General features: G+C 36.4%; 1 protein-coding gene across 1 annotated transcript; it reads left to right on the forward strand.

The window, feature by feature from the left end:
- Positions 1 to 282: 282 nt before the first annotated feature.
- LOC117414829 (inhibitor of growth protein 3-like) lies at positions 283 to 14,211 on the forward strand. The gene is made up of 12 exons (XM_059027201.1): positions 283 to 451; positions 583 to 654; positions 1,586 to 1,686; positions 5,083 to 5,148; positions 5,461 to 5,557; positions 9,911 to 9,982; positions 10,074 to 10,190; positions 10,868 to 11,031; positions 11,762 to 11,952; positions 12,176 to 12,368; positions 12,679 to 12,717; positions 13,160 to 14,211. The coding sequence occupies exons 1-12, from the start codon at positions 424 to 426 to the stop codon at positions 13,274 to 13,276; spliced, it is 1,257 nt and encodes a 418-aa protein (XP_058883184.1). The 5' UTR covers positions 283 to 423; the 3' UTR covers positions 13,277 to 14,211.
- The last annotated feature ends 84 nt before the right edge of the window (positions 14,212 to 14,295 follow it).

The raw sequence follows: 14,295 nt of genomic DNA on the forward strand, positions 1-14,295 counted from the left end.
GGCAGGCCAATTAAAGAAGACATGAAATCCTGTGTCGCTCAATTATTCAAACTATTATAACTGATATTGGTTTATTCAATGCATGTTGTGTATATCGTCGCCCTCTTATCTTTTTCCCTATTGTACCGACAGTCAATATTACGTATTTACAAAGAATTGTGGACCTTGTAGTCCATTTTCATGACTGTGGCGCATAATTGCAAGGTTTAAAACTTCAACTACTATAAAACCTTGCTCAGGAACCGGTGTGATGGCGTCACTGCTGAATCCTACCAATCCTAATGCGCGTGATTACGCGCGTCGGCCAGGTTGACCTCAACTGGAGACCAACATTTTTTTTTCTGAAGCTGTAGGAGAAGGCGGCGCCATATTGAAAGATATACATTCTTTGAATAAAACTCTAAAAACATCAATTTGGTCAACATGCTGTACCTAGAAGACTACTTGGAGAGTGAGCATTACGTTTAGACATTTAATAGTGGCAAGTAGTGTGGGTTAGGCGGGGTATATTCGCCGTTTAGCTGTGCTTGTTGTTGACGGACTGACTATGTATTCTCTTTGTTTTTTTCTCTGTTTTGGCAGTGATCGAACAGCTTCCCATGGATCTGCGCGACAGGTTTACGGAAATGAGAGAAATGGACCTGCAAGTTCAGAGTACGCATTGCTGCAACGTGACCCTTTAAAAACATAGCCGTGGTTTATAATAATAATAATAATAATAATAATAATAATAATAATAATATTATGTTGCATTTCATTTTTTTACACTATCCATGCCTTAAAATGACAAATTACAAAATGACAAAGCCAATGTTTGAAAACAAGCCTTAGATAAAAGATGCAAACTTCTGGTAGGAAGTTTGTTAGTGTTACAAAATGTACAAAAATATTACAGCTCGAGTTGGCGAAAACACAAAATGCATTACCCAAGTGATGTCACTGATTTATTAGAATGATTGTTCTTGAGTGTTTACTACATTTAGAGAACATAGCAAAGAAAGGGATGACATTAAAAAGCATGTTATTGTGTGTCTCACATTACAGAACCAGCTCAAGGTGTTACTGTGTTCTCATTGTACCATTTTAAGGCATTTACATATTTAAGAAAAGTCATAACCCCAGACCCACTTATCCTTGGTTATAACACAAAGTGCTGTAACAGAATTATACTGTTTTCAATTTATATATATATATATATATATATATATATATATATATATATATATATATATATATATATATATAATGTCATCAAATAAGGGTAAAACTAGGGTGCTCATTTTGACTTGAACCCACAATGTCCAATACAAATGTAAACACTACAATATGATGAATGTGGTGTTATTTCATAATTTTATGTACACTCCCATTCCATTAGAAACAGTAGTTGTTGACTTTCAGGTTTTTTCCCCAAATGAAATATTTACAATATAGATTTAAGATTACATCTGTCTTAAAGTTACTTGTCACCCTCTGAAATATATACATACAGGAATGTCATATTCGGAGTGCTTATTAAAAAGGTTTGGCATGGTAAACAACTCATTTATGAAGTAGTAAGATCATGTTTCTGTTTGTTCTGCAGATGCCATGGATCAACTAGAACACAGAGTGAATGAATTTTTTATTAATGCAAAGAAGAACAAGCCTGAATGGAAAGAGGAGCAAATGGAAACAATTAAAAAGGTAACGTCTTTGTTCCCAAAACAGTTGTTTGGTAGGATTAAGCCTACCTGTTTTAACATTTTCAACATTATTATCTGTACAGAAAGATAAACATCAGTAATCTTGGTGACTCGTACTGAACAATACAATATGCCCGCCTATACGTCTGCACTGTTCAGTTTTAAAGATAAATTAGATTTTCCCCGATGAGCTGTCCACCTGCAGCATCCACTTTTAAATTTGAAGACCTGGCTACACAGACATGGCATCCCCTTGACTTCTATTGTAATTATTCAAAATTAAACAAAGATGGACATATATGTAACTGATAAAGCTGAAATCAGTAGTTATTCAATCAAAACTTGCCATATATATATATATATATATATATATATATATATATATATATATATATATATATATATATATATATATATATATTAGTGCCTTGCAAGAGTATTCAGACCCCTGACCAATTCTCTCATATTACTGAATTACAAATGGTACATTGACATTTCGTTCTGTTTGATATTTTATTTTAAAACACTGAAACTCAAAATCAATTATTGTAAGGTAACATTGGTTTTATGTTGGGAAATATTTTTAAGAAAAATAAAAAACTGAAATATCTTGCTTGCATAAATATTCAACCCCCATACATTAATATTTGGTAGAGCCACCTTTCGCTGCAATAACAGCTTTAAGTCTTTTGGGGTAAGTGTGTACCAGCTTTGCACACAGTGTCGTAGTGATTTTGGCCCATTCTTCTTGGCAGATTTGCTCCAGGTTATTCAGGTTGGTTGGACGACGCTTGTGGACCGTAATTTTCAAATAGTGCATCAGATTCTCAATGGGATTGAGATCAGGACTTTGACTGGGCCACTGTTGGACATTCACCTTTTTGTTCTTGAGCCACTCCAATGTTGCTTTGGCCTTGTGCTTGGGATCATTGTCCTGCTGAAAGGTGAATTTCCTCCCAAGCTTCAGTTTTTGAGCGGACTAAAGCAGGTTCTCTTGCAGTATTTCCCATTCTTCCTTCGATTTTAACAAGATGCCCAGTCCCTGCTGATGAGAAGCATCCCCACAGCATGATGCTGCCACCACCATACTTCACTGTAGGGATGGTGTGTCTTGAGGCATGGGCAGTGTTAGGTTTGCACCACACATAGCGCTTTGAGTTTTGGCCAAAAAGCTCTATCTTGGTCTCATCTGACCACAAAACCTTTTCCCACATCGCAGCTGGGTCACTCATGCTTTCTGGCAAATTTCAGACGTGCTTTCAGATGGTACTTTTTGAGTAACGGCTTCTTTCTTGCCACCCTCCCATACAGGCCAGTGTTATGCAGAGCTCTTGATATGGTTGACTGGTGCACCTTTACTCCACTCCCAGCCACTGAACTCTAGCTCCTACAAAGTGATTGTTGGCCTCTCTGTGGCTTCTCTCACAAGTCTCCTTGTTTGAGCGCTGAGTTTTGAGGGACGGCCTTTTCTTGGCAGTGCCTGGGTGGTGTGATGCAGCTTCCACTTCCTGATTATTGATCCAACTGTGCTCACTGGGATATCCAAACACTTGGATATTATTTTGTACCCTTTCCCTAATCTATGCATTTGTATTACTTTAACTTCTGTAGAATGCTCTTTGGTCTTCATTTTCCTTCAGATTCACAGCCTGACCAATGATCCTTCAACAGTGGGGTTTTTATCCAGAAAATGTGACAGCAACTTTAATGCTTCACAGGTGGAGGCCAATGGTAAGGTAATTGTGTCCTCGTTAGGGCAATTTCTTTCATCGGTGTAAACTGGGAGCTTCCACAGCACAGAGGTTGAATACTTATGCAAGCAAGATATTTCAGTTTTTTATTTTTCTTAAAAATATTTCCCAATATAAAACCAATGTCACCTTACAATAATTGATTTTGAGTTTCAGTGTTTTAAAATAAAATATCAAACAGAACGAAATTTCAATGTACCATTTGTAATTCAGTAATATGAGAGAATTGGTCAGGGGTCTGAATACTTTTGCAAGGCACTATATATATATATATATATATATATATATATATATATATATATATATATATATATATATATATATGAGAAACACGGCTAGGAAAAATAACAACCTCTGATTGGTTAAACAGCGTATTTGGGGATGAAACTCCACATACCTGGTACAACACCAACTTTCTGAGTGAAGACAGCAGTCCATCTGAAAAAAATACAAATAAAATAAGTGCACCAGCAAGAGTTGACACATAACAGTAGATGAGGAACAGCTAAATGAAATAGAAGAAAACAAAGATTGAAAAAAACACACACAAAAAATACAGCATGGGCTGGTTAATGTAATTAAAGAAAAAAATATGGACATTCATTTTATGGAAATAAGTCCAAAAATCTCAACAACATAAGGGAATTTTATGCCAGTGCAAGAAGTTCAACTGAGGACCAGTATTCAGTCTCCAGTTCCATAACACTGAGCTGGACTAAATACATATTTTAACAGTAGAAGTTTTAACATCTCTGCTGACAGTGAGTTTAAAACCAGCAATAATGTACTCCTGTCAGTCAGGAAAACTCTTAGAAAAGCAGGTAATGACAAGGCCAGACACCACCCACTGAATTACCGGCCTGGATTTTAAGCGTCTGCAGGAAACTGAGGTACTGTCCTCTGACACCGCGGTTGGATCGGTGCGTAAAGTCTGGTTCGATTGTCAACTTAATCTGACATGACTTAGACGCAAGGGTGACGACAACTAACAAAAACATATTTTGTGATCCAAAAGGATGAAAACGTACAGGAATATGTGTGAGTCGCATATAACGAGTTCACAAACTCGCTTCAAGATCTGGCTTCAGTCTCCATCGCAGCTACTCTCCTTACTTCCTTAGTGTCATTTGAAACTCTACCCATCATCACAGCTTGTATTCAGTCCACCAGTTTCTTGTGAGATGGTACTTTACAATAAACTGTAATTTATTTTTTAATAAGCAAACAATGAATTAAATTAAATTTGGGACTATATTACACTGCGGATGTCTACACAATAAAAGTTTCTGGTTTTGTCTTAATTTAAGTGTGTTTTAATTATTTTAATTATTTTTCTTCCCACAAATGACAGGTAGCTGTGTTATAAGCGGTATAAACCACTTCGGGCCGTACGGTTCCGATGATATATACCACTTCTGGGGTGGTTAAAGGCACCACCAATGATATACACCACCCCAGGCGTGGTATATATCATGGGAACTGCACGGCCCATCGTGGTTTATACCTTTTTATATATAGATAGATAGATAGATATTATAATATAATATATATTTTTTTAAATTTTAATATATATTTTTTTCATGTGACAAGTATCATATTTAGTTTTTTTTCAATATGACCAAATTATTTCATTGTTTCTTTTGAAGGATTATTATAAAGCTTTGGAAGATGCAGATGAAAAAGTTCAGTTAGCAAATCAGATATATGACTTGGTAAGTATTTACTTAAATAATCTTTAAATGTAGATTTGACATTTATTTTACCAAAACATATAATAGATTGAAAAACTGCAGTGTACAGATAGTACCACTAGATGTCAATCTAAAGCTCTGTTTTAATCTACCTAAATGATCCCAAGTCGTCAGAATAAAGTTTAAATGGAAAAAAAAAAAAAAATACGAATGCGTGCATTTCAGATCTGGAGAATACTATTAAACTCACTGTGTATAATTAGGTTTCATGCACGTCAGGGATCATTTTTTGGTGTGTTATTAGGTGATTCTTTTATAATGTTATCAAAACAGGTTGACCGACATCTAAGAAAGCTGGACCAAGAACTTGCAAAGTTCAAAATGGAACTGGAAGCAGATAATGCTGGAATTACAGAAATATTAGAAAGACGTGAGTTTATTATTCTTCATATAAACAGTATTCATAGTAACCTAATATTGTGGGGACTTAAAGTGTTTACAATTTGCATGCTGTAATACAAACCATAAACATTCTAGTATTTCTATAGAACACCTCAAACACTTACAGAAACATATTGAACTTGTTGTGTTATCCTTTCACCCTTCTCAAATGTGATACCACAGACCAAAGACATTAGCATTGTATACAATAGGGCAGGGGTAATCAATTATTTTAGTGAAGGTCCAAAATTCTCGATTACAGCACATTTTCAAACAAACACAGAGCTACAAAACTGTCCCATTTTTACTAGTCTGCCTACTTTACTGACTTGTTACTGCAAGAGTTATTTCTCTGCCATAACCATAGATGTGTATAACTACTGTATTCTCATGTGTCTGTGTTAGCAGAGCCAAACGTGTTTCACCATTGCAAAAACAAAGCAAATTGTAGCAACCAAAACTGAAAAGAAGAAAGAAAATGAACTGAAAAATTACTCTGCTTTCTCTTTCAAGTGAATTAATAAAAACACCTTACAAATAAGAAGTACAGTAATTTTACATTCAGTACATTTATAATCGGCTAATACTCGCAGCAAGTGGGAGAAGTAGCAGGTTCTTAAGGGCCTTGAGTTACAGGTGAGCTCAGCAAGAGCTATAGAGACATGCAAAGATTTGCATCAGTCAGAGTAGAACGCTGATGTTAATATTAATAATGTTCGTCTTGGAGAACGAATATCCGCACACACAGTGTGATCTGCAGATACTTAAGACAAGAGACATTTTAACTGCATGTGTTGTAAGACTTGGATCGCAGAATTGGGCAATTTTAATCGCCAATAAAAACAGCATACTCATTGCTAAGCTTTGCACACATAGCAAATTTTAGTGGATCATGGAATGATGCGATCTGTCATGGCCGGGGTTTTGTCCATTGCGCTACTATTGCTTGCAAAGTGACGTTTTGTAGACCCGAGTAGTACAGTACGGTAACATATTGTGTGCTTTCCCCGAGTCAGGAGTACCATCTGTAACACAAATACAAGTTGACTTTAAAACGAGCATTATATTGTATGTTTTACTGGTACCGGTAATATTTTTTAATCGGCTTGGAAAAGCTACTTAACAAAAATGGGCTTTGTAGCACCAGTACTTGTCATTATTTTCTTGGTCTCTGTGAAGTGTGATTTTCTGAGCTTGTATCATAAGGTATGAAAATTGTATCTTAATTGTGTATTTAAAAAAAAAAAAAAAAAATACTAATGACGGTTGTTTTTTTAGCCATGGAGAAGGGATATGTTTACGCTTATAAAACAGACCACAGCAGCCAGCGCACTGAGTTTCACTGCATTTGAGCTGCATACTGTTGACTTGTACATTTTGTTTCATTAATAGCTCGCACTGAGTATCTGCTTCTTACTGTGTAGGAGACTATGTGGTCCAGTGGTTAAAGAAAGGGGCTTGTAACCAGGAGGTCCCCGGTTCAAATCCCACCTCAGCCACTGACTCATTGTGTGACCCTGAGCAAGTCACTTAACCTCCTTGTGCTCTGTCTTTCGGGTGAGATGTAATTGTAAGTAACTTTGCAGCTGATGCATAGTTCACACACCCTAGTCTCTGTAAGTCGCCTTGGATAAAGGCATCTGCTAAATAAACAAATAATAATAATAATAATACTATCACAGCGACACATACTGTACCCTTGCGTACCACACTCTCATAAGAATTATGTTGTATGAAAAATTCACAGCATTTCCAATGTGAATGCAAGTAAAAACAGATTGGCATATGACTTGCGGTCCGGATTCGGACCAGAGTCCGTCTGCAATTGTATATAATTCAAAGATCAGTTAAGCCAAACTATTGTATAGCAGGTTACAGTCAAGGTCACTCAACAGTTCACCATTGGTAATTGTTATAAATTCCAAGTTTGAGTGATACTTAATCAGTTTCCCCACACCCTTTCAATCCCTCCAAGTCTCCTGTTTTTTCTTCTTCTTCTTCATGTTCTGTGTATTGTTACTGTGTAGGTTTGATATGCCTGAGCTGTTTTAAAAACTGGTGTACTTTATGAACTACAGTGCCTTGCGAAAGTATTCGGCCCCCTTGAACTTTGCGACCTTTTGCCACATTTCAGGCTTCAAACATAAAGATATGAAACTGTAATTTTTTGTGAAGAATCAGCAACAAGTGGGACACAATCATGAAGTGGAACGAAATTTATTGGATATTTCAAACTTTTTTAACAAATAAAAAACTGAAAAATTGGGTGTGCAAAATTATTCAGCCCCCTTAAGTTAATACTTTGTAGCGCCACCTTTTGCTGCGATTACAGGTGTAAGTCGCTTGGGGTATGTCTCTATCAGTTTTGCACATCGAGAGACTGAAATTTTTGCCCATTCCTCCTTGCAAAACAGCTCGAGCTCAGTGAGGTTGGATGGAGAGCATTTGTGAACAGCAGTTTTCAGTTCTTTCCACAGATTCTCTATTGGATTCAGGTCTGGACTTTGACTTGGCCATTCTAACACCTGGATATGTTTATTTGTGAACCATTCCATTGTAGATTTTGCTTTATGTTTTGGATCATTGTCTTGTTGGAAGACAAATCTCCGTCCCAGTCTCAGGTCTTTTGCAGACTCCATCAGGTTTTCTTCCAGAATGGTCCTGTATTTGGCTCCATCCATCTTCCCATCAATTTTAACCATCTTCCCTGTCCCTGCTGAAGAAAAGCAGGCCCAAACCATGATGCTGCCACCACCATGTTTGACAGTGGGGATGGTGTGTTCAGGGTGATGAGCTGTGTTGCTTTTACGCCAAACATAACGTTTTGCATTGTTGCCAAAAAGTTCGCTTTTGGTTTCATCTGACCAGAGCACCTTCTTCCACATGTTTGGTGTGTCTCCCAGGTGGCTTGTGGCAAACTGTAAACAACACTTTTTATGGATATCTTTAAGAAATGGCTTTCTTCTTGCCACTCTTCCATAAAGGCCAGATTTGTGCAGTATACGACTGATTGTTGTCCTATGGACAGAGTCTCCCACCTCAGCTGTAGATCTCTGCAGTTCATCCAGAGTGATCATGGGCCTCTTGGCTGCATCTCTGATCAGTCTTCTCCTTGTATGAGCTGATACTCCTTCCATTTCAATATTATCGCTTGCACAGTGCTCCTTGGGATGTTTAAAGCTTGGGAAATCTTTTTGTATCCAAATCCGGCTTTAAAATTCTCCACAACAGTATCTCGGACCTGCCTGGTGTGTTCCTTGTTCTTCGTGATGCTCTCTGCGCTTTAAACGGACCTCTGAGACTATCACAGTGCAGGTGCATTTATACGGAGACTTGATTACACACAGGTGGATTCTATTTATCATCATTAGTCATTTAGGTCAACATTGGATCATTCAGAGATCCTCACTGAACTTCTGGAGAGAGTTTGCTGCACTGAAAGTAAAGGGGCTGAATAATTTTGCACGCCCAATTTTTCAGTTTTTTATTTGTTAAAAAAGTTTGAAATATCCAATAAATTTCGTTCCACTTCATGATTGTGTCCCACTTGTTGATTCTTCACAAAAAATTACAGTTTCATATCTTTATGTTTGAAGCCTGAAATGTGGCAAAAGGTCGCAAAGTTCAAGGGGGCCGAATACTTTCGCAAGGCACTGTATATATCAGACATTATTTAAAGTATTTAATGCCAGTTATATTTCAAGTGAAGTTACTCTGGTGCAACCAGTCACGTTTTTAAACTTAAAACAAGTTCATTTACAGCAGTATTTAAGTTTTATTGTAAAAGTGAATTTTCCAACACACTCTGAGATTCTTCTCTTTCAAACAAACATTTTTTAAACTGACACAAGGTCTGTTACACAAGTTATTGACTTGATTAAAGAAGTGAATGATTGGCATTTTTGGACCTTTCATTATGGCTATGATGTACGTCAATCCCTGTGGCAAAGAGAGCTGTTAATGAAATTTATGTGGAGAACTTGGTAATGGTCATCACAGTATGCTTCTTCAGCTTTTCTTGCATGTCTTCTTAATGGCATTCTGTCACGCCATGGGGTCTAAACCTAAATGATCTAAAATTTAGTGCATCTTAATACTGTACTTTATCTTTAAAATGTATAAACTTAATGTTTTGTGGAGTCCATTCTGCTGTATTTATGTCTTTACTAATGTTAATAAGTGGGCCAATCAGTTACACCTTGGGGAATACCCGGTGGTATTTCGATCTGTCACTGTTCAGATCATAGACTGCTTCATAGTGTATTTCTTCCCTAATACATGTTTTTCACAAGAAATATAATAGCAACATTTCAGCTATGTGTATATCTTTGTTTTCTCACAGGCTCTCTAGAACTGGATAGTCCATCACAGCCGGTGAACAACCACCATGCCCACTCGCACACTTCTGTAGAAAGTAAGCAATTATTTCAGCTCACTACTGTTTTTTGAAAACTTGTAGTATGTTTGTTTCAGTGGTATTCTAAATGCAACTTTTTTGTTGGCAGAAAGAAAATATACTACTCCTACCCATCATACCACAGAGCATATTCCTGAAAAGAAATTTAAATCCGAAGCTCTTCTGTCTACACTCACTTCAGATGCTTCAAAAGAAAATACGCCGGGTAGTAGAGCTTTTTCTTTTCCTTATGATAACACCACAGAACATTTTATGTATTCAAATTGTTTCCTTACACAATAGAAGTATATTTTATGCAACCTTGATTATCTTAAAAATGTAATAAATCCTGTGTTGCTCACTTGGTAAAGCACAGCAGCATGGTGTGCAGGGTGAGTCATACAGCTAAGGTTTGCGTCCTGGCTGTGTGGAGTCGCTGGTCTTCCCTCATGAATCCCCAGAGAATGTCACTTTGGCTCTGGCGGTCCCATGGGTTTAATAGGCAAAACTGGCAGGGACTGCTTCTCCTCATTACGCTATAGTGAACCCTGTTGGCCAGGTGCCCTGTGAGCTCAGAGTGGGCACCTGCAGGGCTGGCCTTTGTCCTCAAGAGGCTGGTAGCTTGCTGACATCTGCTCTCGAGTTCCTGGATGTAAAAGAGGAAGCTGGCTTGGTCGTGGGATCGGAGGACGCCCACTGAACCTTCAGGTCTCCAGAGTTGTGTGGGGGAATTGCTGCAGTGAGGAGAAAAAATATTTGGAGAATTGGGGAGAAATTTGACGGTAAAATAATTGGCCACACTAAATAAATAATGAATGTGTTGTCATATCTTGCATTTTTTATATGTTATTAATGGGCCATAGAGTACACTTTCTTGTTTTAACAGTTTTTCTTCTTTTATAGGTTGTCGCATCAGTAGTTTATCATCCTCTTCAAACAACGTTTATAGTGTTAACTCATCTCAGCCCCTTACATCTTACAATCTCAGCTCATTACCTTCAGGAGCTGGAGCTGGTGCTGGTGCCATCACCATGGCAGCTGCCCAGGCAGTACAAGCAACAGCACAGGTAACAATACAATGTTTACTGTGCTCCTGTGGTGAGACTACATAACTGGCTTTATTACTGCTGTTGAAAGACAACATGGTATTCTAGGAGGGTGTGCGTGGTTTTGCTGAGTGAAATATAAATCTCTAATGCAAATTTTTTAGATGCAGTACCTCTTTACAATACTGTCCATTGGTTCAGTCAATGTAAATTGTCAAATTTGTTCTTTTTAGGTGTTGCATTTTTTTTCTTAGTCATGTTCAAACATAAGTTAGCCAAGTTAATTAGGTTGCCCATTGCATCACGATTAGCACTAGTCTTCAAAAATCCCACTTAACTATGTGTACTAATTTATTATTATTATTTCTTTCTTAGCAGACGCCCTTATCTAGGGCGACTTACAATTGTTACAAGATATCACATTATTTTTACATACAATTACATTATTTTTTAGACCATAGACCATTAGAGGTGAGAGCATAGATCAGTGTCCTCAGAACCCCGAGATGGAAACACATATCTTGTTTTACAGATTAAGCGTCTATTCCTTTAGTATATTACTTTACCGAGCTTCAGCATTTTATATAAGATTCTTATATCTTTCTCTGTAGGGACTCTTATCTACTGGGTAATAATTTTCAAAAAATAAAGTTTTAATCTAAACCACTGACGCATGTAGGAGTAAAACATTCTTGAAATATTGGAATAAAAATAAATTTGTGTTAAAATATAACATCCATGTATTTTTCAGATGAAGGAAGGCAGAAGAACATCTAGTTTAAAGGCTAGTTATGAAGCTATTAAAAATAATGACTTCCAACTTACAAGGGAGTTTTCTTTATCAAGAGAATCCACCGGGTATTCATCGTCGGCTTTGGCATCTACCCTGACTCAAACATTGACTTCATCCTCTTCTGACTCACGGAGTGGTCGTAAAACCAAGTAAGTTACTTTTCTTAGTTTATATATTTATTTTTATAACTTTTTGGTAAAAAGTAATATTGTGACTTTTTTGTTTGGGGATACATTTAAAGCAAAACAAAACATTTGTGCTTTGACTAATTAAAAATGATTGTTTTAATTCACAATAGTTATGCATCTTTGATTGTAATTGTGATAGTTTACACACCCATGTAAAAACAAGTGGTTTTACATTGTTTTACAGAAGCAATACCAAGTCTTCAAACCATCAGTCTTCATCCTCCTCTTCATCGTCATCCCTGTCTTCCTGTTCATCGTCATCGGCTCTGGCACAGGAACTTTCTCAGCAAGCCTCTGTACTTCCAGAATCAGACTCAAACAATCAGGTTGACTGGGCATATGATCCGAATGAGCCACGCTATTGTATTTGCAATCAGGTAGGTTTTGTGGTTTGTGTGGCTAAAACATCTACTGGAATTCTTCATTTTATTCTCTTGTGTAGATATGAATTAGAATATCACCATCTTATTAATCAGTCTGTTTCGCAAGCCCTCCATGGATCCCATTGAATAAACTAAATGCATTATGTTAGATAGTTAGGATTGGAGGGTTGGATTAAAAAGTAATGCATAAGATAAGTTATTTGGCTCTAAAGCTATCTGTATTTAACAGGCTGTACACCGATGGATGTGATAATCATTATTTTTTAAATACTGTTTGATTTAAATTGTATTTTTATGTATCCAGGTGTCTTATGGAGAAATGGTCGGCTGTGATAATCAAGATGTAAGTATATTATATTGTATTTACTCAACCCAATAATACACATTGTCAAGATTGTATTTGTGATAAACGTTATATCTCCATTTCTGAAACTCATATGTGTGGTGCATTACAAAGACTTCCATAGCTACAGGCCTACAATTTGGAACTTAATTTAATCCATTGTCTTTTTAAGGATATTGTTTCTCAGCTCTGTGTACAGTACCTTGCGGTGGATTACCTTGAAATTAAACACATTTTGTTACTGTAGACTGGATATCAAAACTTTGTTTTACTGGATGATAAAAAAATGTAACGATGCCTCTCACAGTAATTCAAGAACAGTGTAATTTATTGCATCGTAACTCTGAAGGCATCTGCTTGTTATATTATTCTTATTTAACCTACAGATTAATTAATAACAACACTACACATATGTTTTAATGGAGAAATATATTTGTTGCAGTGTCCCATAGAGTGGTTCCATTATGGATGTGTTGGATTAACAGAAGCTCCAAAAGGAAAGTGGTACTGCCCCCAGTGCACGGCTGCTATGAAAAGGAGAGGAAGCCGTCATAAATAGATCATGTTGGTCAGGTGACTGAGGAAGAAGAATCTTTGAAAAAAATACTTAACAAATGTAATTTCTCACTTTTTGTACATGCAACATTTCTTTAAAATGACTAGATGTAGATGTAATCAGTAATGTTCTAAAGTAAATATTTTCACTGCTGCAGATGTTTATTGTCCTCAAATGACATGCAACACATTCCATTTTAAGTTGTTCAACATAGTTCTATCAGTAAGACAAACACTTGGCAGCATGAAATGCTTGTTATAGTTATTATGCAAAGCTAAAAGTTCATTCTAAAGTGATTCAGAAATGTCTTGCAGGAAGTAAACTCCAACTGCAGTAATTTGTTGGTTGTGTTTTTTGTACTTTTGGAAGAATATTTATGGGGAATGCTGAAAAACATCCAAAATACATTCAGAGGATGCTTTTCTTGCAGAGAGCAAGTGCACACATCAGCAGGCTGAAGCAAAAAAACTTTCTCCAAAGGCTACCACTGTACAGTATATGAATACAGTTTACTGTTCTGTGGTATGTACATCAGTTAGTGCCACTAGTCTGTCGTTTTGCGCCAAATATGGTGCATGATGCTTGAGAAATGTAAAAAAAAAAAAAAATGATCAATCTTTTGATACTATCAAGTTTATTATATATGATGCTGTTTAACCAGTCAGGTTGTTATTTTTCCAAGCTGTGTTTATTTATATATATATATATATATATATATATATATATATATATATATATATATATATATATGAAAGCTCTCAGAATTTCTTGTTATTCCACCACTAAATTGTGAAACAGACACTCAAAAAGCAGATTGTTGGTGTGGCCACCTGTAATACTATTTGCTTGATTATGTATCACTGTATCACAGACAACCTAAATATTGTACAAGTGTAGTCTGTTATTAATGTCCCTGCATAAACAATTAATAACCATGACATGATCCACATTTCTTGTATGCTTTTACTATATTCAAATGCACTGTTTACGACGCAACTTACACATATTTAATAAATTAAAGT

This window comes from Acipenser ruthenus, chromosome 7 (genome assembly GCF_902713425.1).
Source record: "Acipenser ruthenus chromosome 7, fAciRut3.2 maternal haplotype, whole genome shotgun sequence".
In the NCBI taxonomy this organism is placed as follows: Eukaryota; Metazoa; Chordata; class Actinopteri; order Acipenseriformes; family Acipenseridae; genus Acipenser; species Acipenser ruthenus.